Below are 27,659 nucleotides of genomic sequence, written 5' to 3' on the forward strand. Positions count from 1 at the left end.
AGCCCATGCACCGCAATGAAGGGTAGCCCCCACTCACTGCAACTAGAGAAAAGCCCACACGCAGCAATGAAGACACAATGCAGCCAAAATTAAATAAGTAAAATACATAAATTTATTAAAAAAAAAAAAAGAATAGGTGGAAGGAAGTGAAAGGAAAAGACACTAAGGCAGTGGCTGGACATCTCCGAAGGTACTCACTACTACCGGTAAGAACCACCATTTCCTTTTTTTTTTTTTTGTAGTACGCGGGCCTCTCACTGCTGTGGCCTCTCCCATTGCAGAGCACAGGCTCCGGAAGCACAGGCCCAGCGGCCACAGCTCACGGACCCAGCCGCTCCGCGGCATGTGGGATCCTCCCAGACGAGGGCAGGAACCCGCATCCCCTGCATCAGCAGGCGGACTCTCAACCACTGTGCCACCAGGGAAGCCCTCCTTTTTTTTTTTTAATTAATTTATTTGGCTGTGCCAGGTCTTATTTGCAGCACACGGGATCTTTGATCTTCGTTGCAGCACATGGGATCTTTAGTTGCGGCATGTGAACTCTTAGTTGCCGCATGCATGTGGGATCTAGTTCCCTGACCAGGGATCAAACCCGGGCCCCCTGCATTGGGAGCGTGGAGCCTTAGCCACTGGACCACCAGGGAAGTCCCAGAGCCACCATTTCTGGAAGGCTGACCAGGTACCACATGCTTCCTATACATTCTAACTGAATGTTCACAGCAGCCGCTTCACATTTTAAGATGAGAAAACTGGGGCTCAGAGCAGGTTATTCAGGTGGCATGTGGGGGAGGGAGGTGTCACTCCAGTCAGTGTGACTTGCAGAATCTGCTCAACCGGAGTCTTGCTACTCAGAGTGTGGTCCTTGGAACGGCAGCACCTGGAAGCCTATTAGAAATGCAGACTCCTGGGCCCCATCCTTAGACCGAAGGAACCCGACCTGCGTTTGAACAAGATCCTCTCATGGTGTGTATACAAGTTAGAATTTGAGAACCCTGGTCTGAACCTCGGCCCCCTGCTATCCATGAGTATGAGTTGTTGGCTCCCTGCTGAGGGGAGAGGTCAGGGGAGCACGGGACTAGCGGGGAGAGGCTGGAGGGAGGAGTGGAACAGCAGTCATAGGAATATGAAGGGCTGTATTAAGAGAAAACTTCTAAAATGTTATGATATGTGTTAATTCACAGGTTAAGGCTAGACTGGGTAACGGCTTCAAATAAGTCCATGTAATTGTGCTTTCCAGAGAGAATACCCAAGTAACATCGGTTTACTCTGGTTGTTGTAATATTCTCAGCTATCCAGTCTCCTGGGAGTATCATAGCACAGCTGGCTGATTTATTACCAAAAGACATGCAGTGCCTTGAACGCGGCCTGTTTTTTCGTAGCTCAGTGCCCCAAGTACATGTGATTCCTTCTCTCTCTTCTTTGACTGACTTGTCCTTTAAAACCTCCTTCTGGAAAGACCTCCTTGCCCACCCGGGCCCCTGTGTGATTTGGGTTACCACTCTCTCTGGGCTCCCAATCACCATCTGCAAGGCGGTGGCTGGTACGTGATCTTTGAAGGACTTAGGATGGTGCCTGACACGCAGTAAGTGCTCAGTAAGCACTACGGTCTATTATTAGCCCGGGAGTAGGAATAAAGGTAGTTGAGAGTAGGACATGTGGTTGAGAGGGAGTGGCACCATATACAGGGGGCAAAAATAACCAGAGATCCCAGCAAGCGCCATACTGAAGTGGTGACTAAGGATTTTCTGTGCTGGGAAGGAAAGGGTGAGAAGGCAAGACAGAGGCAGTGGAGTGGTTTTGAATGGCCTGCTTGCTATAAGGGTCGTTATAAGGTGGGGGAGAAAGAAGGCCTCATTTTAAGGAAACTAGCTCATCCAAATCATTCTACTTATAAGAAAGCTTTGTATTTGTTATAGCTGGTTGTAGGAGTTGGAACACTTGTATGATAGGGCAGAGTTTTCTTTTTGTTTACAGATATGTCTCTGTGCTATGCTGAAGCCTGGGTGATCAATGTACTGTATAGCTCCCATTTTAACATACATTTTATGGAACCTGAAGCCTAATTTTACCATTTGTATAGTTATTTTTTGATATTTTTTATTTTATTAATGTGTGGTTATTTTCGTAGTGATTGAATCTTTGTTTCTATCCTGTTAATTTTATCTATAATTTATTTCAAATTAGTTTCTTGAACAGGTATGTAATAGCCTATTATATCATTCTTCCTGTGAGAAAATAGGATCAAGTTTCTTACTTTAATTTTAAAAAATTTCCTAAACATCTGTTACCTGGAAAGCACTACAAACATTGCTTTTTGAGGGATGCAGTCATGAACCAGAAATTATCCTTGTCCTTGAGGGAGCTGACAGCCTAGGAGGGGAGACATCACAGGTAGAAATGATTATAAACTCAACAATGTAAGTCATGCTGTAAGAGAGGTGAGACACTGTGCTCGTTGAGGGAGAATAACTCGCTTTTGGCTGGGAGTGGGAGTAGGGGATAAAAGCTTTGAGGCAAAGACAGTGGTTCAGCTTGACCTTGAGGTTGGGTTTGATAGGAAAAAATAGGACAAAAGGCATTCTAGATGGACAAAATATTATAAAATAATAAATTTTGATTTTCATAAACACATTGTTGTGCTAGATGGTTCCATCTCTAGATAATAGTTTAAGTATCCACAAAAAGGAGGAACTGCCATTTAATGAATGCTAATGTTTAGGTACATGTGTGTTATCTCAATCGATCCTCACAAAAACCTGATGAAGTAGGGAGGTATTGTTATCCCCATTAACAGGTAAAGAAACTGATGTTCAGAGAAGTTAATCATTTGCTCAAGGTCATGTAGCTAGTACATGGCAGGGCTGGGATTCAGACATAGATCTATCTCATTCCAAAGCTCATGCTCTTTCCACTGCTTCCTGCTGCCTTCCTGTAGACATGTTCACAGATTGCCAATCATTCATTCATTCATTCCACAAAGAGTAATTGAGTATTGAACATGTCCCAGGTGCCATGCTAGGCACTGGGTTTGCAGCTATGAGCTATGGTGGTAGTCCTCCCGGCAACACAGCCATGCTCCCTGCTAAATGTATGGGACACGTGGAGAAACAAATAGCACCTTGACATTTCTGGGACATTAAGGTTTCCAATTAAGTGTAAATTTAGAGGATTAATTTTGATTTTATCAAATATCTTAATTGATTACCCTCATCAAATAATTAGAAAAGGCACAGTGCTCACTGAGAAATAATAGATGGAAAAATAAAGAATATTTCGATGCCATAGTTGGAAGATCTACAACTTAAATATTTTATGAAAAATATTAGGAAATAATAGTTAGGATCTTAGCAGTTGATAGACCTGAGTGCCCAAAAGCATACCTTACCTAAGCCGTGCAGATTGTGATACCAATAAAAGTCCAATAAAAGTGTTTCAGGGAAGGGTGGGGGAGAGCGAGAGAGGAAGGGATGGGGGGCGGAGAGAGGGAGATTTTGTTGAGGACCCAGTGAAATTAGGTGTTCAGAAATTTCATCTGCTGGCCTACTTTTAAACAAAATGTTTTCAAAAAACTGAGAAATGCAAACAGTAAAGTAAAAGTCACTCATACTATCATCAGTTAAATAGTATACATATATATAAAACATATATACCCATATACATACTTGTTTCCCCTTTTGTCCCATACATGCATACATATGGAGCCTCTCTCCCTGATAACCTACTCCTGCAGCCCCACGCTAGAGGTAACCACCATTAGCAATTTGGAATTTGTCCTTCCTGAATAGTGACTCCTTACTTACTCCTTATCCATAGTGACAGATCCATTTTCGTTTCTACATACAATCCTCATTTTATTCTTTTTACAAAAACAGGACCATTCCTCTGTTTTAATTTTTCTGCCATTTGCCCTTTTTAAACTTAAGGTAACTTTGGGCCCAGTAATTAACTTATCTTTGACTTTTAAGAGAACATCTATAAGTTTCTCCCACGAGGGTGCAAACATTGAGTTAACAGCAAGTTGTACGAAAGGCTGGGAAGGTGGCCTTATGGTCAGTTTGGGGGCAACATTCTTCAGTATGTGAAGCTTGAGAGTAAAAGAGAAGTATCTTGACTCAACTGAAATACTACCAGTGACTCTAAAGAAAAAGTTATGGATTTGCTTTTCATTGCTTTAATTGCTACACAATTCTCCTTAGTTACTCTGTGGACTTGTAAGAATCCACCCACGGTAAAAGTTGGATTTGACACATTGTGAGAATTGTTATGAGGATTACAATTCTTCGTGTCCCAAATGCAAAGTGCTTCCAAGACATTTTATAAAACGTTGAGTTTCATTTAAGTATCTCAACAAGGAAAAAAAAAAAATCTAACCACACAAGACTGGAAATCTTAAAAGCAATCATTATCCTATGAAAACCCCAAAAGGTACTTAAAAACAATATAAAATGTAGTATAAGTATCTATACTATTATCTTTGGAACTGAAGCAAGTAGCATGTGCATGTTATCCTTTGTGCTGAATTAATTATGTAAAACAACGAAGTTCAAAATATGAGTATAGTTATTGTGTGATGAATTGCCCAAATTACTTAAGTGGTTAACTCAAGCCTCTACTTCATTTGTTTGTAGAGTTCTTCTGAAGAGCTTATTTCTTACGCAGACTATGCAGAACACACACCTGTCCTTATTGAGTCAAGGCCGGCCTGGTGAACCTCCATTACTGTCCAAGGCTGGAAAGCTATGGTTTAGAGGCTGTTGAGGTCACCAGAGCTGTTCGCCTGGGCACCAAATGCTCTTCTGTTTCTCTGTATCTCAGCTTACCACTCTAGCTGTCATCTCCTGGGACCATCACTGGGTCTTTGTGGCTTCTGAGTCTTTCCTCACTGTAAACACAATTGGCCGAGTTAAGGCCCAAGTCGACCGTCACCTCTTCTATAGAGGAAGCCCCCTGTGTGACCCTCTGTTCAAAACTTGGGCCCTTGTCTTGCACTTCTGTGCTCTGTTGCCGTTCTGGTAGGTAGGAAGCTGACCTCCCGACCTCCCTGACCCCGGGCTAAGAGGAAAGGGTGTCATCATTCTAAGTTGTCATCCCACATCCCTTAGCCCTAGTGATGGTCTTACTCAGGACTGTCCATTTTGGTTTTTTGTCTCCTGTGTTCCCATGAGATGGAAATAATGGGGCCAAGTCTCTTTGAAAACTTCTACTTGAGATATAGCAAGACTTCATGTTATTTTAAAGAGAGAGAAGCTTTTCGAATATTTGAATAGATAGTTTGGCATATTAATACTGAAAACAGTGTAGAATCAATCTTCATCATTTTAATTTCTCTCTTTCCAATAAATACCTGTTTAATTTAAGTCAGTACTTCACAAAATGCCCCATTCATACAGAGTATGAAATACGCACACCCTGAAATACATAATATGAAGATAAGAAGTGTGTGGCTTCTGTTACTCTTGACCGTGACAGTGCTTGGTTCTGTACTTTGATTACTGTAAACATCTGAAATAAAACAAATGTACTCCAGCTTGTGAAATCATTTTAATTGCTTTCTTAAATTGTTTTTGTTCCATCCGTAATTATATTTTAATGTCACATTTCGCTAAATACTGTTGATTGTGTGGAGCTCTGATGAGTGTGTATATGTAATAAAAATAAGAAGAGGGAATTTAGATTCAGGAGGGTCAAAAAAAATAAACGTGCTTAATTCTGAATTTCCAGCTCTTTGATGATTTGATTGTAAACAGGATAATGTTTTAAATTGCATTACAAAACGTGGTGCGTGACGAGCCACAATTGCTATTCTCATGTCAGTTACTTTTATTTTACTCTGTATTTTTCCTTCTTGATGTTCTTGATGTTATGTTCTTTTAATCCCTGTCCTTAGAGCTTTTTCATGCCTTAGCTGTGGCTCCCGTCTCCCCCTCCCCCCCCTTTTTTAAGTCAGTGTTTATTGGGAACTTTGGGCCAGGTAGGTGCTAAGTGTCAGGTGTTTTCCAGACATTGCTCTACCTACTTAATTATGAGAACCCTGTGATGAAGGTATTAGTATCCATATTTTACAAATATGCAAGCTCAAGCCCAGAAAGTTAAGTAACTGCAAGGTTACCCTGCTGGTTAGTGATGAGAATTGAATACAGGTCTGACTTCCAAAGCCTGCGCTTGACTCATTACCCTGTACGTGCCTCTCTGAGCCCACTTTGGGTTTTCGGTACAGCAAGAGTGACAATCTTAGTCTCATGGGGTTTTCTGGAGGCACGAGTGAGAAAAAGAATGCAGAACAGCCTTCTGTACTGTCCGTGAGCAGCGTGGGCACTGCTTGTACAGCATGGGTAGTAAACTTCCCCTTTCTGGGTTATGGGTAGCAGTAACTCCCACTGGGCACCCTTTACCCTGCCACCCAGCATGCATCCCGGCTCTGGGTTGTTATGCGCTGAGGAAGTGCAGATAAACTGGAAACGCCTAATTAAGCAGGAGAGCAGTGGTGAGGAAAGGCGTGCCCTTGAGAGCCTTATACTTCATGCTCTTTATCATCTGATAGATGGGACCATCCCTAAGGCTACGGCAGCGCAGGTGATCGGGTGTTAAGCAGGGTGCCGAAGCGCTCGCCATGGAGCCCGTGCATCATATTGCCCTCTAGGCACCTGGCCTTCGTGTTTCGGGCAGTCATATGCAATCCCTCTGCTGGAAAAGCTGGCAAATCACACCTGGGTGTCCAGAAGCCTCCTCCCTGCCACCTGCACTGTGGTCCTCCAGAGCCCTATTGGTGGTAAACAACCAATGTTATGAGTGTGTGTGTGTGTGTGTGTAATTTCCAATTTATTTCAAACAAGTACTCAAAAATACAATCAAAATGGATTACTAGAAAAATGACTTTTTAAAAAAGGCATATAAAACGCAAGCCAAAATATTTTATGAGAAGATTCAACAGCAATAAAACTACATTTCCAAAAATGTCAAGGCAATGCCAAATTGCTCTAAGTTTCTAAGCACTTATTCTCAATTTTCTGTCCTTATCTCATTGCTGTCGAGTAACAGTTTACAGACCAGTACCAGCCTGCAGAGGACACTTTGAGAAGCTGGCCCAGAGCTCACCCTGATTGAGGCTGGCAGTACATGTGTGGGTGCAGGTCCTCCTGCCAAGGTCTGGACTGGTGCCTGCTGCCGTCAGCCTGTGTGTGGAATGCTTGGGTGTGGAGGAATGCCAGTCCCTTGCTGTCCTCCATCACAGCTCTGCCCTTGAGGCTTGGTCCATGCCTCAGCTCCTGGTTTCTTCCTGTTTTCTCTGGGTCCTAGAGCTCAGCCCTGAGCCCTGACTGATATGCTGTGGCACTGAGAGGGTCTTACCGGTATTCTCCCCCAAGGCCTCCATTCTGCTGTCTGGATGTACAGTCGTTGGCAGGATTCCAAGATAACTTATCAGTTTCTTATTGCTGCCGTAACAAATTACTACACATTTAGTGGGTTAAAACAACAGAACTTTATTCTCTTAGAGTTCTGGAAGCCAGAAGGTCCGAAATTAGTCTTGCAGAGTAAAATCTAGGCATTGGCAGAGCGGGTTCCTTCTGGATGCTCTAGGGGAGAATTCATTCTTGCCTTATCCAGCTTCTGTGACTGCCAGCATTCTTTAGCTTGTGGCCCCGTTAACCTCTGCTTTTCATTGTCATATTGCCTTTTCCTTTTCTGTGGTCAAATCTCCTTCTTAGGAAAACACTTGTGATTACATTCTGGCCTGCCCTGATATCCAAACTAATCTCCCCATCTCCAGATTTATCTTTTTTTTTTTTTTTTTTTTTTTGTGGTACGCGGGCCTCTCACTGCTGTGGCCTCTCCCGTTGCGGAGCACAGGCTCCGGACGTGCAGGCTCAGCGGCCATGGCTCACGGGCCCAGCCGCTCCGTGGCATGTGGGATCTTCCCGGACCGGAGCACGAACCCGTGTCCCCTGCATCGGCAGGCGGACTCTCAACCGCTGCGCCACCAGGGAAGCCCAAGATCTTTATCTTAATCACATCTGCAAAGACTCTTTTGCCATATAATAACATTCACAGGTTCCAGGGATGACGACCTGGATTTCTTTGGAGGACGTTATTCACCATCTCCAGATTTGGGGATTCGTGTCATTGTCATCTGACCCACTGTATGTTTTCCTTCTGCTGTGTACCTCCTCCCCTCCCCCATACACACTGGGCCATCTACCGGGTGGAATCATTTCTAGGGTCTGAGGTTTTCAGAGTCTGGGGGCACTGGTGTGGCAGCTAATAATTATTGAGTAATTTGCGTTTTAGATATTCTGCTAAGGACTTTGTCGATTAGCCCATTTAATACTTGTGACAACCCAAGAGATTCTGTGGCATCCAACTTGGAGATGAAGAAATAGAACCTTAAGGAGGTTAGATAGTTAATTGCCCAAGGTCCCTGGCGAGTAGATGGGGGAGGTGCACGCAGTCCCAGGCAGTGTGGCTCCACAGTTGGAGTTCTCACCCCTACGCCAGGCTGCCCTTGGACAGCCGCAGACCCTGAGATGCGGGCTACAAGCACGTCTCCTCCCCGCAAGCACCAGCCATGTGGCAGAGCCAGCGCCCTAGCCTGGCCCTGTAGTCCCAGCTTCCTTCCTTTCCCCTCCGGGCTCTAGGATGTATCTTCCCGAGAAGGGACAGGCAGGAAGAACTCTTCCACTCTCTCCCAGAAGGACACCAGGAGCTCCAGGACCAATTGACTGACTGACTGAGAAGAGCCCCTACTCCTCCAGGTAGCCTGGCTGTCACCTGCCCTTTGGACAGGAATAGAGCTGGCAGTCGGCCACTGCTGGCTGAGTTTGAATTTGTTTGCAGGTCCTGTCATGATATGTCCTGAAGCATTCCTGGCTAAAAGTCAGACAGGAGAGAGCCCTGGAGGGCATTCTCACACCCTGTGCTCCTGAGAGGCTGCCCTGCTCTGGCGGCCCTGGGACTCTCTGGGGCCTTTTGCTTCCATTTAGGAGGCAGTGCTGGCAACCCTCGCTGGTACAGCAGCAACTGGAGTTTGGGGAAAGGCTGTTAGGCTGTGAGTCATCTTCCCTGCCAGCAAATTCTGAGTGCCGGTGGGGCAATGTCCAGCAGACTCAGGAAAGTTGGAAATCGAGAACTCTGCCTGGTAGCCAGAGGCAGGAGCCAGATGTGGCAGGAGAGCCACGCTTCCTCAGAAGGCTTCCTGGATCAGCCTGTTCTGAATCCCCAATTGGGGGAACCATAAAATGCCAAGCAAAGGGATGTGTCATGAGAATTAGGACCTAAACTGTAGACTGACCTTAGAAGATGCTCACTGTGGGTTCCTTTGCAGGACGTGCCTGCCGCAGAGCTATCCAAGCTGGGCCTGCAGCATCAGGAAGCCAGATAAACACCACATTCTCCCAGACTAGGAATTTATTAAATTCCATGTCATTTAAATGTGTTTTAATAATAAAAGTATGGATAGATTATTGATGAGAATACAAGTTTTTTGCATATCTTTTACATTATGTAAGTGGTTTATTTTTAAATAGAGTTTATTTTTTAAATAAATTTATTTATTTATTTTTGGCTGCGTTGGGTCTTTGTTGCTGCGCGCGGGCTTTCTCTAGTTGTGGTGAGCAGGGGCTACTCTTCGTTGCGGTGCGCGGGCTTCTCATCGCGGTGGCTTCTCTTGTTGCGGAGCACGGGCTTCCGTAGCTGTGGCTGGCAGCCTCTAGAGTGCAGGCTCGATAGTTGTGGCACACGGACTTAGTTGCTCCATGGCTTGTGGGATCTTCCCGGACCAGGGCTCAAACCCATGTCCCCTGCATTGGCAGGCGGATTCTCAACCACTGCGCCACCAGGGACGCGCCCTCCTATTATTGTTTATTATTACTCAAGGACCCATACCTCCATCTCAGGTTTAGCAAGACAGCTCAGTGGTCCAGAGGATCCTTCTTAGTTTATGGAAATTGTCCTTGATTTACCTAACCGTATACAAGGGTCACCTCTTACTCACTTTCCCCTACCCTCCTTCATTGCTTTAGTTTTTCCTCTAGATTTTTACATTGCCACTTATATCTTTTCTTTGACTAATAGGTAAGTCCACACTGAAAGACATATCTTCTGGTACAGTGGCTTCAGAGTCTGCTTAATTAGTCTGCCTTCTTTCATGGCTGGATATATATATTATGTCAGATTCTGCAAAAGGCTTTGGAGAAGAAGATATAGAGGAAAATGATAAAATGGGGCATTTGAGGAAATTTTTAAACTCATGATTAGCCCCTTTATTTAAAAATAAGTCAGAATCTCTTTCAGAATTTCTAACAAAGGCTTTTAACTTTTGTGGTTTATCTGCCGTTCTCTGAAGCACATGGTATATATTTATAAGTCCTTATGTTAAATTATAAGCAGAATCATGAGGTAGGGAATTAGAGATAAAGCTGACCACAAGTTAATCTATTCCAACACCTTTTTTTTTTTTTTTTTTTTTTTGCGGTACACGGGCCTCTCACTGTTGTGGCCTCTCCCGTTGCGGAGCACAGGCTCCGGACGCGCAGGCTCAGCGGCCATGGCTCACAGGCCTAGCTTCTCCGCGGCATGTGGGATCTTCCCCGACCGGAGCACGAACTCGTGTCCCCTGCACCGGCAGGCGGACTCTCAACCACTGCGCCACCAGGGAAGCCCCAACATCTTCTCTTTAAAAGGCCTGCAGATGTGGTGTTCTGTGCTTCTGTTTTTGAAGGGAAAGCATTTTGTGACTACCAGGAAGCAGCAGTGGGGGCAGGGTGGAAGTATCATTGGCCTGGCAGCTTGGAGACCTTGATTTTATCCCACTTTGACATCTGACTTGTGTACGACCTTGGACATAACAGTACCCTCTTAGGCCTTATTTGGCAGTCTGTAAAATGAAAGAGTTAAAGAAGATGACCCCTTGGAAGCCTTCCAATTCGCAAATTGTAGGAAATCATCCTTCAGGAGGTCAATATCTAGGAGACTATGTTGTAATAATGAAAGTGAGAATGTAAAGCAGTTCTTGGTTTTCTGTGATATTGGGGGGACAGGGGTGGTAAAGTTAGCTAATATAGAAGTAGACATTTGTGTTTTCATGTAAGCAGTTCACATGTGGGAATACATTTTGATGCAAGCTAGAGAAAGAGCTTATGTTATGATGATCCAGCTTATTAAGTTAGATTACAAATGTTTCGTTTCTGGCTTACTGTGGGGCTCCGTAAGGATTTTTCAAAAGAATGAATGAGAGATGATCTTAATGATGTGTATCGTTTACCACCTGCCTGATGTGCCAAGCACTGGAGGTATATCCATGAATAGCGCAGAGCCGACATCTGCCCTCTCCAAGAGGCATGTGTTATTACCCCTTAGTTACATACGGGGAAAAGGAATTCCACTGAAAAATGAACAGCAACGCTGGCAGCTTTCGTTCTCCAGAAGCCCACATGTTGTGCCAAGGAGCAAAGTAATCTTCCATTTACCAAGGGCTTCTTCAGCTTTTTAATGATGTATTAAACACCCAGTCACCAAATATCTGTGAGTTTTGGTTGTAGCAGATGGATTTGGGCGTTGGGTGCTGGAATGCATCCTGTCGCAGCTGATCATTTACTGGTTCTCTGACTGTGGTTGGATGGAGTTGGCATTTGTCTCCTAGGGTCCTCTTGCCCTCAACAGTTTGTGGTTATGGTGACAAAATTATAACATGATAAATACAGGCATACCTCTGATATATCGCAGATTCCTGTCCAGACCACTTCAATAAAGCGAATATCGCAATAGAGTCACTCAAATTTTTTTGTTTCCCAGTGCCTATTAAAGTTGTGTAAAAAGTTTAGACTAGGGCTTCCCTGGTGGCACAGTGGTTGAGAGTCCGCCTGCCGATGCAGGGGACACGGGTTCGTGCCCCGGTCCAGGAGGATCCCACATGCTGTGGAGCGGCTGGGCCCGTGAGCCATGGCCGCTGAGCCTGCGCGTCCGGAGCCTGTGCTCCGCAACGGGAGAGGCCACAGCAGCGAGAGGCCCGCGTACCGCAAAAAAACAAAACAAAACAAAACAACAACAAAAAGAGTTTAGACTATACTGTAGTCTGTTAAGTGTGCAATAGCATTATGTCTTAAAAAACAAAGTGCATAGCTTAATCAAAATACTTTATTGCTAAAAAATACTAATCATTATCTGACAATGCAGGCCTGGCACAAACCTTCAATTTGTAAAAAAACAAAACAAAACAAAACAATATCTGCGAAGCACAGTGAAGTGAAGTGCAGTAAAATGAGGTATGCCTGTATTATGGTAGATGTATAAACAGAGGAAAGAGGACAGCAATTTAAAGAGTCTCCAAAAATTTTAAGGTACCCAGATCCAGGAAGGCATTTGGTGTGTGTTATGGGATAAGAGTCACTGGGACAGTTTTTCTCTCCCTCCAGACAGGAAAATACTGATTTCCCCAGACCTTTAACAGCAACTGGGGTTTATCATTGCAAAATCTTTGGAATTTGATGAGTAGAAGTGGAATCTAGTTTTGTAATCAATCCAAAAAAATTGTTTTGGATTGCCAGAGAGACTGAGCATTGTTGCATAATTTTTACAGCCTATTTTCGTGTGTTTGTTTTATGAATTGCCTGTCCTTTCTTTACTGTCACATTTTTAATTGGGATACTTGCCTTTTTTCTAATTGTCTTATTAGAGTTTTTACAAACTCTTATAAGGATGCCAACTCCTTTTCCATCATATATTACTAATATTTTTTCTTTTTTTTGGTATTTTTATATTTATTATGCTTTTTATATATTTATTAGTAAAACTCTAACAATCATTCCTTCAGTGTTTATGTCTTTGATGTTATTCTTAGCAAGACCTTCCAGGCCCTTGAATGATATAAGTGTTCACTTACATATTTTGCCAATATTCTCATGGGTTTTTTTAATTTAAAAGTTTAATCTGTCTGGAAGTAATTTGGATATATGTCATGATGCATGGAGCTAACTTGATTTTTTCCCACATGTTAACCAATTATACTATCGTTCTTGAAATTATTGAATTATCAACTTCTTCCCCACTAATATAAAATGACACTTTTACTATTTACTAAAATCATACTTCTAAAACGGCATGGTTGTAGCAGAGAGGTCAATGAAAGATAACAGAAAGCCTAGGAACTGAGAAAATATACATATATATTCATATATATATATATATATATTCTTGTGTGTGTGTGTTCCTAAGCTTTCTGTTACCTTTCATTGACCTCTCTGCTAGAACCACACTGTTTTGGTAGTTGTATCTTTGGAGTCTATCGGTACATCTTGCAGAGCAAAATAACTCTTCCTTCATAATTTTGTTAGCCAGTTGCTGCCATTTATTCTTCTACATGGATTTGAGAATTTTACAAATTAAAGTTGGTGTCAGGATATCTACAGTAATTAATATATTGATTTAGGGGAGACGACACTTTTTAAATACTGACTTCCCATCCGGGAAGGCACATATCATTCCATTTATTTCAGTCTTCTTTGATGACACTCAGGTAGTCTGGTGTATGATATCTTATGTGAAAGCACAGGCTCTGAAGTCAGGGAGTCTGAGTTCAAATCCAAATTGAGCTGTGTATTTACTTGTTTAGTAATGAGCATTTTTTTCCCCCAGTGACTGGAATATAGTGGGAAGTGAGCAAACATTTGTTCAAGAAATTTTTTTTTGACAACCAGGGAGAATTAAGCGAGAGGGAGAGAAAGAGGGAGAAGGAGAGACACTGAGAGAGAGAGAGAGAGAGAGATACTGAGTGAGAGAAAACAGCCTTTTGTCAGCATTCCTAGCAAAATCCTGTGCTAAAACTTTGATTGGACCAGCCTAAGTCACTTAACTACCTCTAGCCAGTCACTGTAGCCAGGGAAGTCAAATGCTTAGCCATATTCATATAAATTCACATTTTTTCTTTAGAACCACATAGGTCCCCAAACAGGAGTCAGTCAGTGAACCCTGGGAAGAGAGAAGGAAGGAGTGGATGTTGGGGAGGCTATCAAGAAAGAAATTTTAAAAATGAATGTTGAGGGCTTCCCTCGTGGCGCAGTGGTTGGGAGTCCGCCTGCCGATGCAGGGGACTCGGGTTCATGCCCCGGTCCGGGAAGATCCCACATGCCGCGGAGCGGCTGGGCCCGTGAGCCATGGCCGCTGAGCCTGTGCGTCCGGAGCCTGTGCCCCGCAACGGGAGAGGCCACAGCAGTAAGAGGCCTGCGTACCACAAAAAAAAAAAAAAAGGTTGAACTTTATCAAAATGCCATCTAAGCATCTCTTGAGATGACCAAGTATTGGTTTACTCTTACTGATGATGGTGAGTTATATACATAGATACCCTAATATTAAGGTAGGAGAACAAAACCTACTTAGCAGTGCCCTGTGGCAGTACCAGAGGTTCTGGGAGAACCAGCTTGTTTTCCTTTTCCTTCTCTTTTTCCTTCTTCTGGGGCTTCTGTGGACTTTCCTGCCTCTCCTCAGCCCTCTGATACTGGTGTCTCCAGAGCTCTGTCTTTGGTTTCGTGCTCTGAGTGGTGGCATGGTTTTCACTGCCTCTCCTCTGAGCTTCCTACTCACATATCCCACAGCCTGACAAGTTGCATGGCCCAGAGGCATCTCAAACTCTGCACGTCCAGCACGTAACTCATCAGCCCTCATAAGCCTGCTTGGCCTCTTGTATTCTTGACAGCTCCAACCAGTCACTCAAACCAAAATCCTTGAACTTCCTCTCTTTATCCTCCATTGCCCACACATGTCTCAGTTGATTTTATGCCCTGTGTTAGCCTCGAACTCGTCCTCTTCTACCCCCCACGCTGCTCCTAGCGCAGGCGCCCATCAACTCTTGTCTTTACCAGTTGTTCTCAAATTTTAGCGAGCATTGCAGTCACCTGGAGGGCCGATCCGCTCACACATTGCTGCTCCCACCCCCCAGAGTTTCTGACTCAGCAGGTCTGGGATGGGCCTGAGGGTTTCCATTTCTGGTAAGTTCCAGTGCTGCTGCTGCTGGTTCAGGGACCACACTTTGAGAACCACAGGCCCGGATCATTGCAGCGGCAGCTCCTTTCTGGTCTCTGGTCTTCCAGTCTATCCACACTTAATCTATCCACACTTCAGCCAGAATGATCCAGCTCAATACTGATCCAGCAGTGCTACGGTAAGCCTAAGCTTCTCACCAGGGCAAGGCTGCGAGCCGGCCCCTTCCTCCCTGGTCAGCCTCACCATCCCCATCCCCAGACCCACACTGTGCGGGGCTGTCCACAGGAACTCTGTTCTTTGCCTTTCCTCGTGGTATTCCGTAGGCCAGAAATGTCCCTTCCATGGTTTTCACCTGCCTCAGCCTCACTCCTCTTTCATCACTGAGCTTTCCTGTGATCTCCTGGAAATTTGCATGAGTTCCCAGAGGGGGCTTAATGCATCTTGCCTGAGTTCCCATAGCACCCTGCGGGTACCTCTGGCTTATTTCTTACCACCATTATTGAATTGTTTGCAGAGCGCTGTGTTCTCAGATGAAGGTATTTAATGCCTTGAGTACGCAGAGGTTCATCAGAAGACGCAAGTGGGCGGAGCTTTAGAGCAAGAACAAAAGGGAGCCTTTCGCTTCCATTCCACTGTCAGACAAGAGTGTGTTATTCAGCCTGTTCTCCAGCCAAGAGAAGAGGGACATGTGCGGGAATCCAAGATAGGTTGTGAGTTGGAACCACCTTTTTAAAGAAATGTACTTTTATTGAATAGAAAATGGTCTTTGTGGACTTAAGTAATCTTTTGCTGTGTTTGGGAGCTCTCTGGGTGTTTTCCTCCCCAGTGGACACATTCACTGGCTACCCCTTTCTGACTCTCTGGGTTTCTGGGAGAAGGAGGAAGATGCTGCCCTAGGCGCCCTTCCTCAGCTCAGCCACACGCCCATAAACAGGCCACTTCCACCCTCACGGTGCTCCCCTGTCCTCCTCCCTAACTCTTAAAAAACACTTTTTTTTTTTTTTTTTTGTGGTACGCGGGCCTCTCACTGTTGTGGCCTCTCCCGTTGCGGAGCACAGGCTCTGGATGCGCAGGCCCAGCAGCCATTGCTCACGGGCCCAGCCTCTCCGCGGCATGTGGGATCCTCCCGGACCGGGGCACGAACCCATGTCCCCTGCATCGGCAGGCAGACTCCCAGCCACTGCGCCACCAGGGAAGCCCAAAAAAATACTATTTTTTAAAAAGAAGTAAGGTTGTAGGGTGTTGACACCTTGGCTTTTCACGGAAGCCACGGTGGACCCAGAGGGCCAAGCGCAGAGACCCAGAGACCTGCCCCCAACGTGTGCACCTTCGTTAGATAAAGGGGAGGGGCACAGGGCTCGGGGGTGGGGAGTGGGGGGACCTTCAAGGTATGCCCTGCTGGTGTCGGGGGCGGCTGTCCGTATGCTAAGCTTCTAAAAATGTTGAGCTGCTAATTGTATAGTGCTTCACTTAGGTTTTACGTCTTTAGGATGGGAACTGTGCATATGATGAATAACTGTTTGGAAATCATTGTTTTTGCCGGCTAAGTAAAATTCCTTTTCAAAAAAGTGGGCATTTGCATTTTGCGGGTTACTTCTCATGAGTTTGTTACTTTTACATGGGATTCGTTGAAATGGGATTAGCTTTTAAGTGGAGTCAACATTCCACGTGGATTCATCACCCCTGACGTCCACACGGTCCATGGACTCAGGGTCTGACGGTGACAGTTCACCCAGTGTGAGTGGCCTCCATACGCCAGAGTCAGGAAAGCGAGCGTGGTTCAGTTCTGGTGTGGTGCCAGCTGTGGCTAAAAATCCAGTGTTGCTTCAGGGCCACCCGGGCCCTAGTGTGAGATTCTCCTGGAGTCAAACAGGGAAGACATTTGGCTACTGGTTCTCTAAGGCGGTTCTAGCTTTTCAGTGATAAAACTGAGGACAGAGGCAGCATAGATAATTGAAATCCACAGGATATCTCTAAAACTCATTTTCAGCAGGTGGTTTCTGTTTTCTTGCCCATCAAATCTATTTACCAGAACTGCTGACCATGTAACAGAACTGACGGATTTGAATATCATCCCTCCCCACTTTGTCCCATCTTCATTTAATGTTAAAGGAGAAGGCATATAGCAGGGTGGAAGGGCATCAGAAATGCTTGGGTTTTTCCACAGTCCGAGTAATTGCCTTCTGAATAATCAGAGATCGACATTCTTTGCTCATCCTCTGTTACACAATGTAATTTTGAGTGCTTGAAGTCATCTAGCTGTTTCTATTATCAGCAATATTCCCAATAAAAGGAAGGAAGTTAGTTGAGGGATGTCACGTTTTTCAATTGCCTTTAAATTCTTCTGTTCTCCAGGTCACGCCCTGGGTTTGACCTTTGGAATCTGGGAATGGTTATGTGGACACACATGCCTGGCCCAGTGACACTGCAGCTGAGTTGCTAGGTTAATGAAAGCTTGATGCCTTGATTCTTGCATGGCATGTATGATGTAAAGCTTTTTGACATAATCATAATATTGAAGTGCAATTAGGGTTTCCCCCGCCCAAAGCTAATTCTCTCTAGGGCTTTCTTGTGCTAGCCTCCTTCAGGTGTACTCACCATTTCATGGATTGCATTCTAGACCTTCCCCCCGCCCCCATTTTAACACATAGTCTGTTTCAGACAGTTCTTTTCTGATGGCTGTAGATGAAATGACTCCAGTGTTTAAATAATTTCTCTCTTTCATCTGATATTTATGGGGAGTGGGATGGTTTCTCCATTAGACTATGCTGGCCACATTTTCTGTGCATGGATCTGTTGGCATCTTGGATGTCTTCTGCCTTTTATTTATTTATTTTAAAATAAATTTATTTATTTTTTGACTGCTTTGGGTCTTCATTGCTGCATGCAGGCTTTCTTCTAGTTGTGACGAGCAGGGGCTACTCTTCATTGTGGTACGCAGGCCTCTCATTGTGGTGGCTTCTCTTGTTGTGGAGCACAGGCTCTAGGCGCACGGGCTTCAGTAGTTGTGGCATGCGGGCTCAGTAGTTGTGGCTCATGGGCTCAGTAGTTGTGGCTCATGGGCTTAGTTGCTCCACGGCATGTGGGATCTTCCCAGACCAGGGCTTGAACTCGTTTCCCCAGCATTAGCAGGTGGACTCTTAACCACTGTGCCACCAGGGAAGCCCTTTATTTTTAAGTTTATTTTTAATTACCATTTCAGCGCTAACCAGAGGGTGGATCTGTCCTTTGTCACTGTGGTGTTTTCCAGGCATGGTGGGATATATCATCCTCTTCTCCACTCGCCCAGTAAGAGTCACTGAGTGTAATGACAATACTTCTTAAGAAAGAACAGCCTTGTCCCCAACAGCGACAGTAGAGAATGGGAGAGGGCAGGGGGCATCATAAGACACCGTGCTGGAAAGCCCATCACGGCATCTGGTCCAGCGCCTCGGGGCGCCTCTGGGTCGCATCTTGCTTTCACTGGCTCTGACTGCGTCGGCTGTGACACACGTGGTATGTACTGATCTCGCTACTTGCTTCACCTTCCCCAAGCTCAGCCAGATCTCTCACATCTTATGTGTAAGTTTTTTACAACTTTTACTTAGAGTCTCTTTGTGTACCATCTTAAGACCTTTCTGGAACAAATCAAGATATAAGTTATGTAAATAAGAACATGGCCTTCCTTCCAAGAAAGGCAGGTCTGGGCTTAAATCTCAACTCCTGCCCTCAGGTGAGTTGAGTAACCTTTCTGGAGCTTTAACTTCTTTAGCGTTAAGTTTGTGGGTTTGCTGTGCCTGTTACATGGGATGATGCACATGGGGGGGGTGTGTCCTCAATCCCCTCTTGTCTTACTGGGGCACAGAGCAATTAGTAACCTTGAGCAAGGTCCCCCGAGTCCCAGCCCCATTTCCTAGGGTTTCATTTTACCAAGTTTCAGGGAAACTCTGTCTGTATTCTGAGGAATTTTAAATACAGCATCTTATTTTACCAAATAAAGATCTTACTGGGGAAAAAAAAAAAAGTATATGTAGAAAATTTATATAGTGACTACTTGCTAATTAATGTTAACCCCAAAATAGGAAATAGGCTTTTCCCATAAAACTAAATATATCGTAAATTTATTTTGTGATATTTAAGATATCAACAAACCAGAACGTATAATCCAGTAAACACCTATGGACTCAGTATTCACTGCTTAAAAAAGAAAATCAACGATGAACAATACTTGAAGTCCCTGAATACATCTCCTTCTCCACCAGTAGGACCACTTGCCTCCATAGGGAATTTATACGCATTTCTTTGTACCGTTATAATATACTCTTAAACTATATTCAGTATTATTTTAAATACTTTAAAACCTCTAAGGTATGTGTTCTTCTGAGACTTATTTTTTTTACTTGATGTTTGTGAGATTCATCCATTTGGAATGGGTAGCTCGAGTTGTTTCATTTTCATTGTTGTATAGTTTCCGTTGTATGGGTATTTCTTGATATAAATTTTTTTTGGTGATGGATGTTAATGGATTCTGGATAAGGCTGTTTCCAAATCTTGGTTCCAAATCTGCTCCAATTGTTCTTGTAAGTGCTTCCTCATCTACCCCAGGGGTCCATTCACATAGGAGGTGGATTGTAGGTAGGATGTAAACTTCATCTTTACTAGAAATCCCCAGAATGTTTTCAAAGTGGCTGAGCCAATGTACACTCCTAACAACAATGTATGAGTTCCTGTGGGTCTACTTCTTGCCATGCTAGGTAGTGTTTGACTTCTTAATTCTACTGTTCTGTTGATCAAAAAACAGCTGGTTGTGACATGGTATCTCATTGTAATTTGAAATTTTTATATTCCTGATGACTAAATATTGAGCGTCTCTTCATACGCATATTTCCTATTCTGTGAATTTCTTTTTCACATCTTTTGCCCAGCTTTCTTTCTGGTTGTCTTTTTTATTGTTTTTAAGGATTTTGTTATGTTCTGGTTACCAATACTTGCTGGTTTCCTATACTGTAGATGTCATTTCTTGGGCTAGCACCTACCTTTTTTTCCCTTTTATTAGAGTGTTTTTTGCTTTTGCTTTTGGTGAATAGGAGTTTTAAAATTTAAAGTCAAAGTGATCTTTTCTTTTATGGTTGTATATTTTGATGAGTAGACATTTATATGTCTGTATTTTTGTGATAAAACCTCATGCTGCCAAATTAATATTCTAACCAGCAGAGCATAAAACACGGAGTTGGTAGATCTGTCGCCCACTGTGAGCATCTCATGACTATGAGTAATCTTCCATATATATAATGTGTGTGTATGTACCAAAAAAGACTATAAAAATTTTTATTTTGATTCTAGTTTAGGGATACTGTTTGGGGGGAATAACTCATCAAATGTGAAGGACTGTATCTTCCTCTTGCCTAAATGATCATCTTGGGTTTCTGGAGTGGCTTATCTGGAAAAAATCCTGTGGGTAGCTGGGTTCAGGTATGATGGTTGAGTCTGGGTGGGTTTTGGTGACTTCCACCAGGTAAGTGCTCCGTTGATATCTGTTGCATAAATGAATATGTAATAGCGTCTGAAGTTGACAACAGACATGTCTGCTCAAAGAATAGACTAGTGGTTCTCAACCCCGGTTGCACCTTAGAGATACCAGTTCTCTTGGTTTGAAGTAGGACCCAAGCATTCATATAATTAAAAAGTCCTTCAGGTAATTCTAATAAGAAGCCCAGGTTGAGAACTTCTAGGTAAGATAATTGGAAGCAGGAAGGGGAGGGGAGGATTGGGACCGCCTGTTGGGCTCTGAAAGGTCCAGGGGGCAGTGGAACATGGCGAGAATCAAAGTGAGGTGAAGGCTGGAGGCTGGTGTGAGGCCAGAGCTGACCGCTGGGGCCTGTGGCTCATCAGACACAGGAGGAGGAAGGAAGCATTCTGGGTGTTCGGTGGACAGTGGGCCTGGGAGGTGAGGCAGGACGAGTCAGTGGTCCCCAGTCCAGAGCAGCGATGCCCAGCAGCCTCATGGTGGGGCACGTGGAGGCTGCACTGCTGGTGCCTTTCTGACCAGAAGCCAGGGGGCAGGCGTGGGCTCATTTAAAAGGGACGAGTCAAATACCACCTTTGCTTACCCAGAGCTCAGAGGAATAAAGAAAGTAGTTTGGCCTGGGAATGGAGGGTAGACAGGGGACCCCTTGAGAGATGTAACTACTGTTTTAAAATCAGAGCCAACAGGGCAGCAGTCAGGGTTGATTAAGGATATTTAAAAATAAGAATGATCTTTACAATGGGGTACCCCTTTCATGAAGTGAAGTTGGTTTGGCCCTGAGCTGTGCGTGTGTATACACCTGGGTGTGAACACTCAGTACTGCAGGTGGTGGGGAGTAATGGATTCCCAAGGAATTGTTGAAGTGGGGAGGATTCAGTCTCTGAGCTTGTTTTTGGAAGGTAGAAGTTATGGCAACTCCCTACCCACCCCGACAGAGAGAGACACACACATACAGAACTCTTCCTTCTGGTGGCAGCCCTGTTCGCAGCAGCACAGACTACTAGGGTGTGAGCAGAGATTGCCAGGTGCTGAATCCATCTGCAAAATTGGAATAGAGTCCAGAAACCCATAAGAGAAATATGGGGAGTGCAGTCAGAATGAATGCTTTACAATTTGGAGCATAATGAAAGAGCAGTGCACTGGGAGTCGGGAAAAATGCAGTCTCAGTCCTGAGTCTGTTACTTAAAATCTGTGTGATCTTAGGCCGTTTCATTCAATTCCATTTCTTTATTGAGCACCAGCATTTACTGAGCACCTTCTAGAGTCTGCGGACAAAAGAGTGAAAAAGACAGTATCTGTGTCCCTCAGGACACTCACAACCTTGCCCAGGGGAAAGATATTTAAATGGGTAGTAAAGTAAATGCTAAGAAGCACACAGGAGGAGTACTGAGCAGAGAGAGTGGTGAGTCCTGTCTGGGTGCAACTGGACTTGGACAGCCTTCAGAGAGTGGGGGGCACTTGAGCGGCCCTCCAAGCCCGAGTCAGCTCTGCTGAGCAGATGCAGGAGGAAGGCCTTCCAGCTCAGTCACTTTGCCTGAATTCTCACCACCTTCATATCTGAGGGAAGCTCTAAAACCGGAGTCCAAGTTATTTAGCACAATTCCTGAAGCTACCGAGAGCTGTGGCCACCACCACCAGAGAGTATGCTGCAGTTACAGGTGGACCAGCTGCCTGAACTGCTGTGATTTCTCTCAAGACTTAGTCTCTTTCATCTGGTTCCCCTGCACCAGCTGGTTTTCATCTTGGAGTTCCCTCTCCTTGGATATGAAACCAAGCTGGCGGGTGGGGAGGGGTGTAATTTTTTTTTTTCCTTGATTGTTGTGGTGTATTTTACCCACTTGCTTTCACTGCTGTAGTTCCTACTCACAGCAGTGTCTTTGTTTTGTTTTTGCAAAATTTCTGTTCTTGACTATCCAGAAAGTAGGCAAACCAAATGGTTTTTCTCCCTGAGTCATAAATCTGATCTTGTTAATCCTCCGCTCAAAAACCTGCAATGTGGTTGGTACCTACAAAATCAAAAGGGATTTCCTTTCCAGAATCCTCTAAGGAACTGACCACAACCTAGTCTTCCCTTTCATGCTCTGTAATCTACCTTCCCTAGATTCCTGTCTTCTCCCCGACGAGCATCTTTGCATTCTTGCCTCTGTGCCTTTGCTTCTGTTTCCTATGCCTGGAATTTCCTCTCCCAGCCCAGTCTCTTCTTCTTCCCATCCATGACCCACTTGTCTTCATAAAGCCTTCCTTGATCTCCCCACCTTCAAAACCAGAAAGATGGTCTCCTTTCTCTCAGCCTCAAAGTCTGAGGGGAAATGTCTATCGATCAGAATTCTATATCTCACTGAATTCTCAAACAAAAGCAAGTGATAGAAATTTGCCTATCAAACAAGTCTGAATGAGTTTGCCTCTCATAGACCCTCTCAGAATGAAAAGATATACTCCCAGTTGCATGTTCAGGGACCTAGGTTGCTACCTTGAGATCAGCCAAGGTGAAAGTATTTACACCGTGGAATCAGTAACTGATACAAAATAGGACATTTCTTTTTTCCTGAAGAGCCAACTCATCTGAGTGTGAATTGGTGACCCTGCTACATGTATATATGTATGTGTGTGTGTGTAGGTGACCATGCACACACATGTGTGTACACATAAATATTCGACACACTATTAATGTTGGATGGTTAAAACTGCACTGTCAGCCAGCAGTGCTTCCTCATTTGGCTGCTGGAGAGAGCCATGAGGGTCGGAGTCACTAGGAAGCGTGTCTCTCTTCACACTCTCAACTTATCCTCCTCTCCTCTCCAGAGCTGGAATTGTAATACCTATGACCCCACCTCCTTCTCGCTTCTGTGTCCTTGGCAAATGTGGTCGCATCCTGGAATCAGAGCTAACACACTAATTGAGGATCTGTGTATCTGCAGTTGCTCAAAGTTCACTCTTTGTAGTAGAGGATCTTGGCTTGACTACACAGACATCAGTAAATGGTCTCCTGTTTCTGTTCATAATTTGTTCTCTTAGAAATGGGTGAAATGCAGGCAATAAGACTCCCATGTTAGAAGGAGAACTCTGCAGGCCGCTGCTGCTGTCTGTGCCCATACCTGCTGCTGGTCAGGCCTTGGGCCATCCCTCATAGGCCAGGAGGAGAGGTTCCAGTTCTGCTGGGATAGTTGACCTCTGTTGGACACAGAAGCGAAAGTCTGATGACTGGAGCGCAGACCAAGAAGGAGAAGGCACACCAAGAGACAAGAAGTGACGTGTAGGTCAGGACTAGGGGAGCTGGGAAACCGAGGCTCCCAGGCTGGTGGTGAAGTTGACCTGTGCTCTCTGGGAGGCAGCACAGGGACGTGGGGCTGGGGGGGATGGGAGGGGATGGCAGAGGCCGGGGTCTTGGAGAGAGCTCAGCGACCTTGCAGTTCCTCTCCTGGGCTCTGCCTCAGGTGGCAGCTTCCTGCTGACTTGGGTCCGGAGGAGGTTAAAATGCTGGATGCGGGCAGGGAACTCTCGTGCTGCAGGAGAAAGTTGGAGGGTGTTTCCTGTCTGTCAGCAGGAGAAGGATCTTCTAGATTGAGGCTTGCTTCTAAAACTGCATGCCGTCACTCCGTGCCTGTTGCTTTTCTCCTGCCAAGGTCGCTCGTGTGAGAGTGCCTAGCACAGGGCTGGAGACAGGAGGGCCCCCGCAGTCATCAGCGGCTTTGCTGGCAGAGTTGAACATGGCCTGTTTAACAACGTCGTGCATACGTTCCTTCCTTCAAAGTACACAGGAATGCGTCGGTTAGGAGGGAATTATCACTTTGGGGGCAGTCTCTGCCCTTGCCCCAGTCCATTAGCCTTCCAAAGCGAGCCACTTTTTATTTGATTGCTTTTAAACTTTTATTGATTTCTTGTTTCATTTGTCTTCTGCCCCTGGGTGCCCCTGTGCAGGGCCAGTTTTGCTGGAGAAAGTGCAGGAGGCCCTGTCGCAGGGGCTCTGCCAGGAGAGACCAGAGAGCACAAAGATACCTCAGATTTTCAGTCACATTTCTCTTTCTGAACCAAACTGGTTTCACTTCTCAGTCGTTAACTTTGTAGCAGAATTCTGGCGGTTGCACTGGTTTTGAGGGAGGGTGTCTATTTCAGACTATAAAAACTGCTTTTAGGGTGAAGCTGTGTGGTGGCCAGAGTCCCAGTGATGCAGGAGACCTGGTGACGTTCTCCTTCCAGGGGAATTCTTGGGGCTGTGCACGTATCAGTACAGACCCCTCACAGGGCATTGTTTTGCTTAGAGAAAAGCAACTAGAGTGTGTCACTTAGGCCTGAGGACCGCAGTGCAACACTGAAGGGACTTGTCGCAGGTCCACAGGCTCAGGGACCCAAGGAGTCATTCCAGCCCTGCTGGAAGGACTCACCGTGGGGAGGCTGCTTCCCCAAGCAGGGCAGGAGAGCCCAGCTTTGCTCTCCTGAGAGCTCACCGCAGAGCGGGCTGGAGGAATCCGCCTGACAGAGGAAAAGGACATCGGCGACTCGTGGTTATGTTTCGGAGAAGCTTCACACCATGCCCACCTGCAGTTAAAGGGCAAGAAAGGAGAAAGGGAAATTAGTAGTCTTCGAGTCTAATGTAAAGAAAGTTCTGCCTTTCTTGTTTAACTGATAAAGCCTCCTCTGACCCTTGGGTCACTGAAATGTCTCTGGTCCTGTGAACTCCGATGCTTGCTGAAGCTGTCCTGTCTGACTCATGGGGGCCAACCTAGTGTGTTGAATGCAGGATAAGCTGCTAAGTAGAGGCAAAATGATTGCAGCCTCTTAGAGAAAAACAAACCTGGATCCATGGAGGTGAGGCCAAGACCTTCAATCCGATTGTCTAGAGAAAAGTTATTTTTAGAAATCCAAGTAAAGTAATTAAAAATAAAGAGAAATATTTTCTCTCTGCTTGCAGCCAAAGGCAGTTAGATGGTGTTGGCCAGTGAACACCTAAGCTCATTCCTAGAGTTATGGGACAGAGTTCAGCTTCCTGTGGTCCTGGTGTGAGGTTACTCAGTTTATTTGAGGAGGTACAACTGAAATGAATAATTTAGTCATGGTCAACACAGGTAAAAGTAAGCTGTTTATTCCTCATACTAAAACATGAAGATAAAAAAAGATCTAAATATAGGAACACTCTTAAACCATCAAAATGCTTTACCTTCCACATATGAGAGGAATTTTTACTCTTTGGAAATTTCGGAATAATAACAGCCTGGCATCATGCCCAGAATAGTAGGTGCTCAGTAAATAATTATTGAGTTGTTTTCTCCCATAAAGAGAGAGTAAAGAATAATATGTGCTTATTATAAAAATCCATGCACTTAAGGTAAAAATAACCTGAAATCCTACCACTTAGCCTTGAGGATATATCCTCCCAGACATTTCAATGCACATAAATGTATATCTTCTTTTACAAAACCAGAATTGTACTGTATGTGATATTTTATAAACTGTCTCCATGTCAATAAATTGGATCTTTTATTTAGCTGCAAAGGGGCATGACATAATATCCAGTGTAAGGAAGAATTTGTCAATTCCTGTTTATGACTTGACACATCTCATGTGCTGTTTTTGTTTGTTTGTTTGTTTTAGCAGGTCTCTTCTGCAGAGGTACGCATCGGGCCCATGAGACTGACGCAGGATCCTATCCAGGTACACCTCCGTTCCTCTGTAGGGACTTGGTTTGCAGAGCAAGTGGTTATAGAAGCACTACGCGAGGGCCTCTTTCATATACAGCAGATGGCCATCCTTGCCCTGACGTGCATGCCCACATATCCATACGTGGTGTGTGTGTATATGCCTGTGTGCAAAGGCTTGTTTTTATTAATGTCAAACGAGGAATCAGATTGCTTTCTTGAAGACAAATATTGCCCCATTTTGAGTATAAATAATATAATAGGTAGAGCGATTGCATGGTAGGTCGTGAGGGAGAACAACTCTTCCCCAAAAAACGCGTCTGTTCTACATGCTGCTTCCGCAGCTGGAAAGGGAAGAAGCCGTGTGTGGTAAAGGGCAGGGCTTTGCCACGAGCCACGGCTGGGTGGGAATCCTGGCTCTGCCTTTACCAGCTCTGTGACCTTGCATGTATTGCTTCACTTCTCTACCCAGTGCCTTGTCTGTAAAGTGGAGACGGTAATGTCTCTCTCTTAGGAAATTATGAGCTCAAGGAAATAGCATCAGGTGCTTGGGACACTGCCTGGCAGTAGAAGGTGCTCAGGGATGGTAATTGTTGTCCTGTGTGACTAGAGGCAGGCAGCCTACTGGGCTCTGAAGCACCAAGGCTCCTGTTCCAGGGAGAGAAGGGGCCAGCGCCTGCAGCCTTGACCACCCTCCAACATCAGCAGTACCCATGTCCTCCCCACCACCCCTCCAGCTTCCTGTGCGCCCTGTGAGGAAATAGGTATGAGAAGGGTTTGTTAAGTCCTCATCTGCATCTGCATCTTCCTGGTAGACCTAGATGAGTCACCTTCCTCCTTGTAAAACTGTAGCTTGTTAGCACCTGGAAACTTGTGCTGCACTTTGGACAAGTGAAGATGTAGAGAAGATGTAAATAAACCAATTAACATGTAGATGAAAGTGAAAAACCAACCAAAGAAATGTACTGTTTGATTTAAGAGCGGTTGGAAAAGAAAATAATTTACTGTTGCTCGGAAAAGGAAATGCAAATCTAGGGAAAGGAAAAAAACAAGAGATTTAAGCTTGGGAAAATTGGATGAAAACAAATTTAGGAGCAGAGAGAGAGAGGAAGAGAGAATTTATTAAAATAAACATAAGCCACAACTATTTATATAGAATACAAACAAGTGGAAAATTCCAGTATTCATTCTGGGGGCATGGACTTTGTAGTCCATTTTGAATGAAGGCAGTGACAAAGTTTCTGATATCAGTATTTATTCCCAAAGTAATTTCCAGAATTTTTCTTGGGATTAGTGTGGTTTTAGATCAGTTACTTTAATTTACCTTCATTTTTCACCCTGTGTTGTACTGGCAATGAATGCTCATGATAAGGGCATCTCATTCTTAAATCTTTTTTTTTTTTTGAGATTTTTATTTTTTGATGTGGACCATTTTTAAAGTCTTTATTGAATTTGTTACAGTACTGCTTCTGTTTTATGTTTTGGTTTTTTGGCTGCGAGGCATGTGGGATCTTAGCTCCCCGACCAGGGATTAAACCCGCAACCCCTGC

At 44.6% G+C, this 27,659-nt stretch overlaps 1 protein-coding gene across 3 annotated transcripts in view; it reads left to right on the forward strand.

Moving 5' to 3' along the window:
* The window catches only part of PDE8B (phosphodiesterase 8B), a 254,440-nt gene that overhangs the window by 79,352 nt on the left and 147,429 nt on the right, over nt 1-27,659 (forward strand). For 2 of the 3 annotated variants that reach the window (XM_060143155.1, XM_060143157.1), the window contains exon 2: nt 26,066-26,125. In XM_060143155.1, the coding sequence (XP_059999138.1) occupies nt 26,066-26,125 (60 nt within the window). The remainder of the gene's footprint in view (nt 1-26,065; nt 26,126-27,659) is intronic. The other variant, XM_060143156.1, reaches the window with a different exon arrangement.

Source organism: Lagenorhynchus albirostris, chromosome 3 (assembly GCF_949774975.1).
Source record: "Lagenorhynchus albirostris chromosome 3, mLagAlb1.1, whole genome shotgun sequence".
NCBI classification, from domain to species: Eukaryota; Metazoa; Chordata; class Mammalia; order Artiodactyla; family Delphinidae; genus Lagenorhynchus; species Lagenorhynchus albirostris.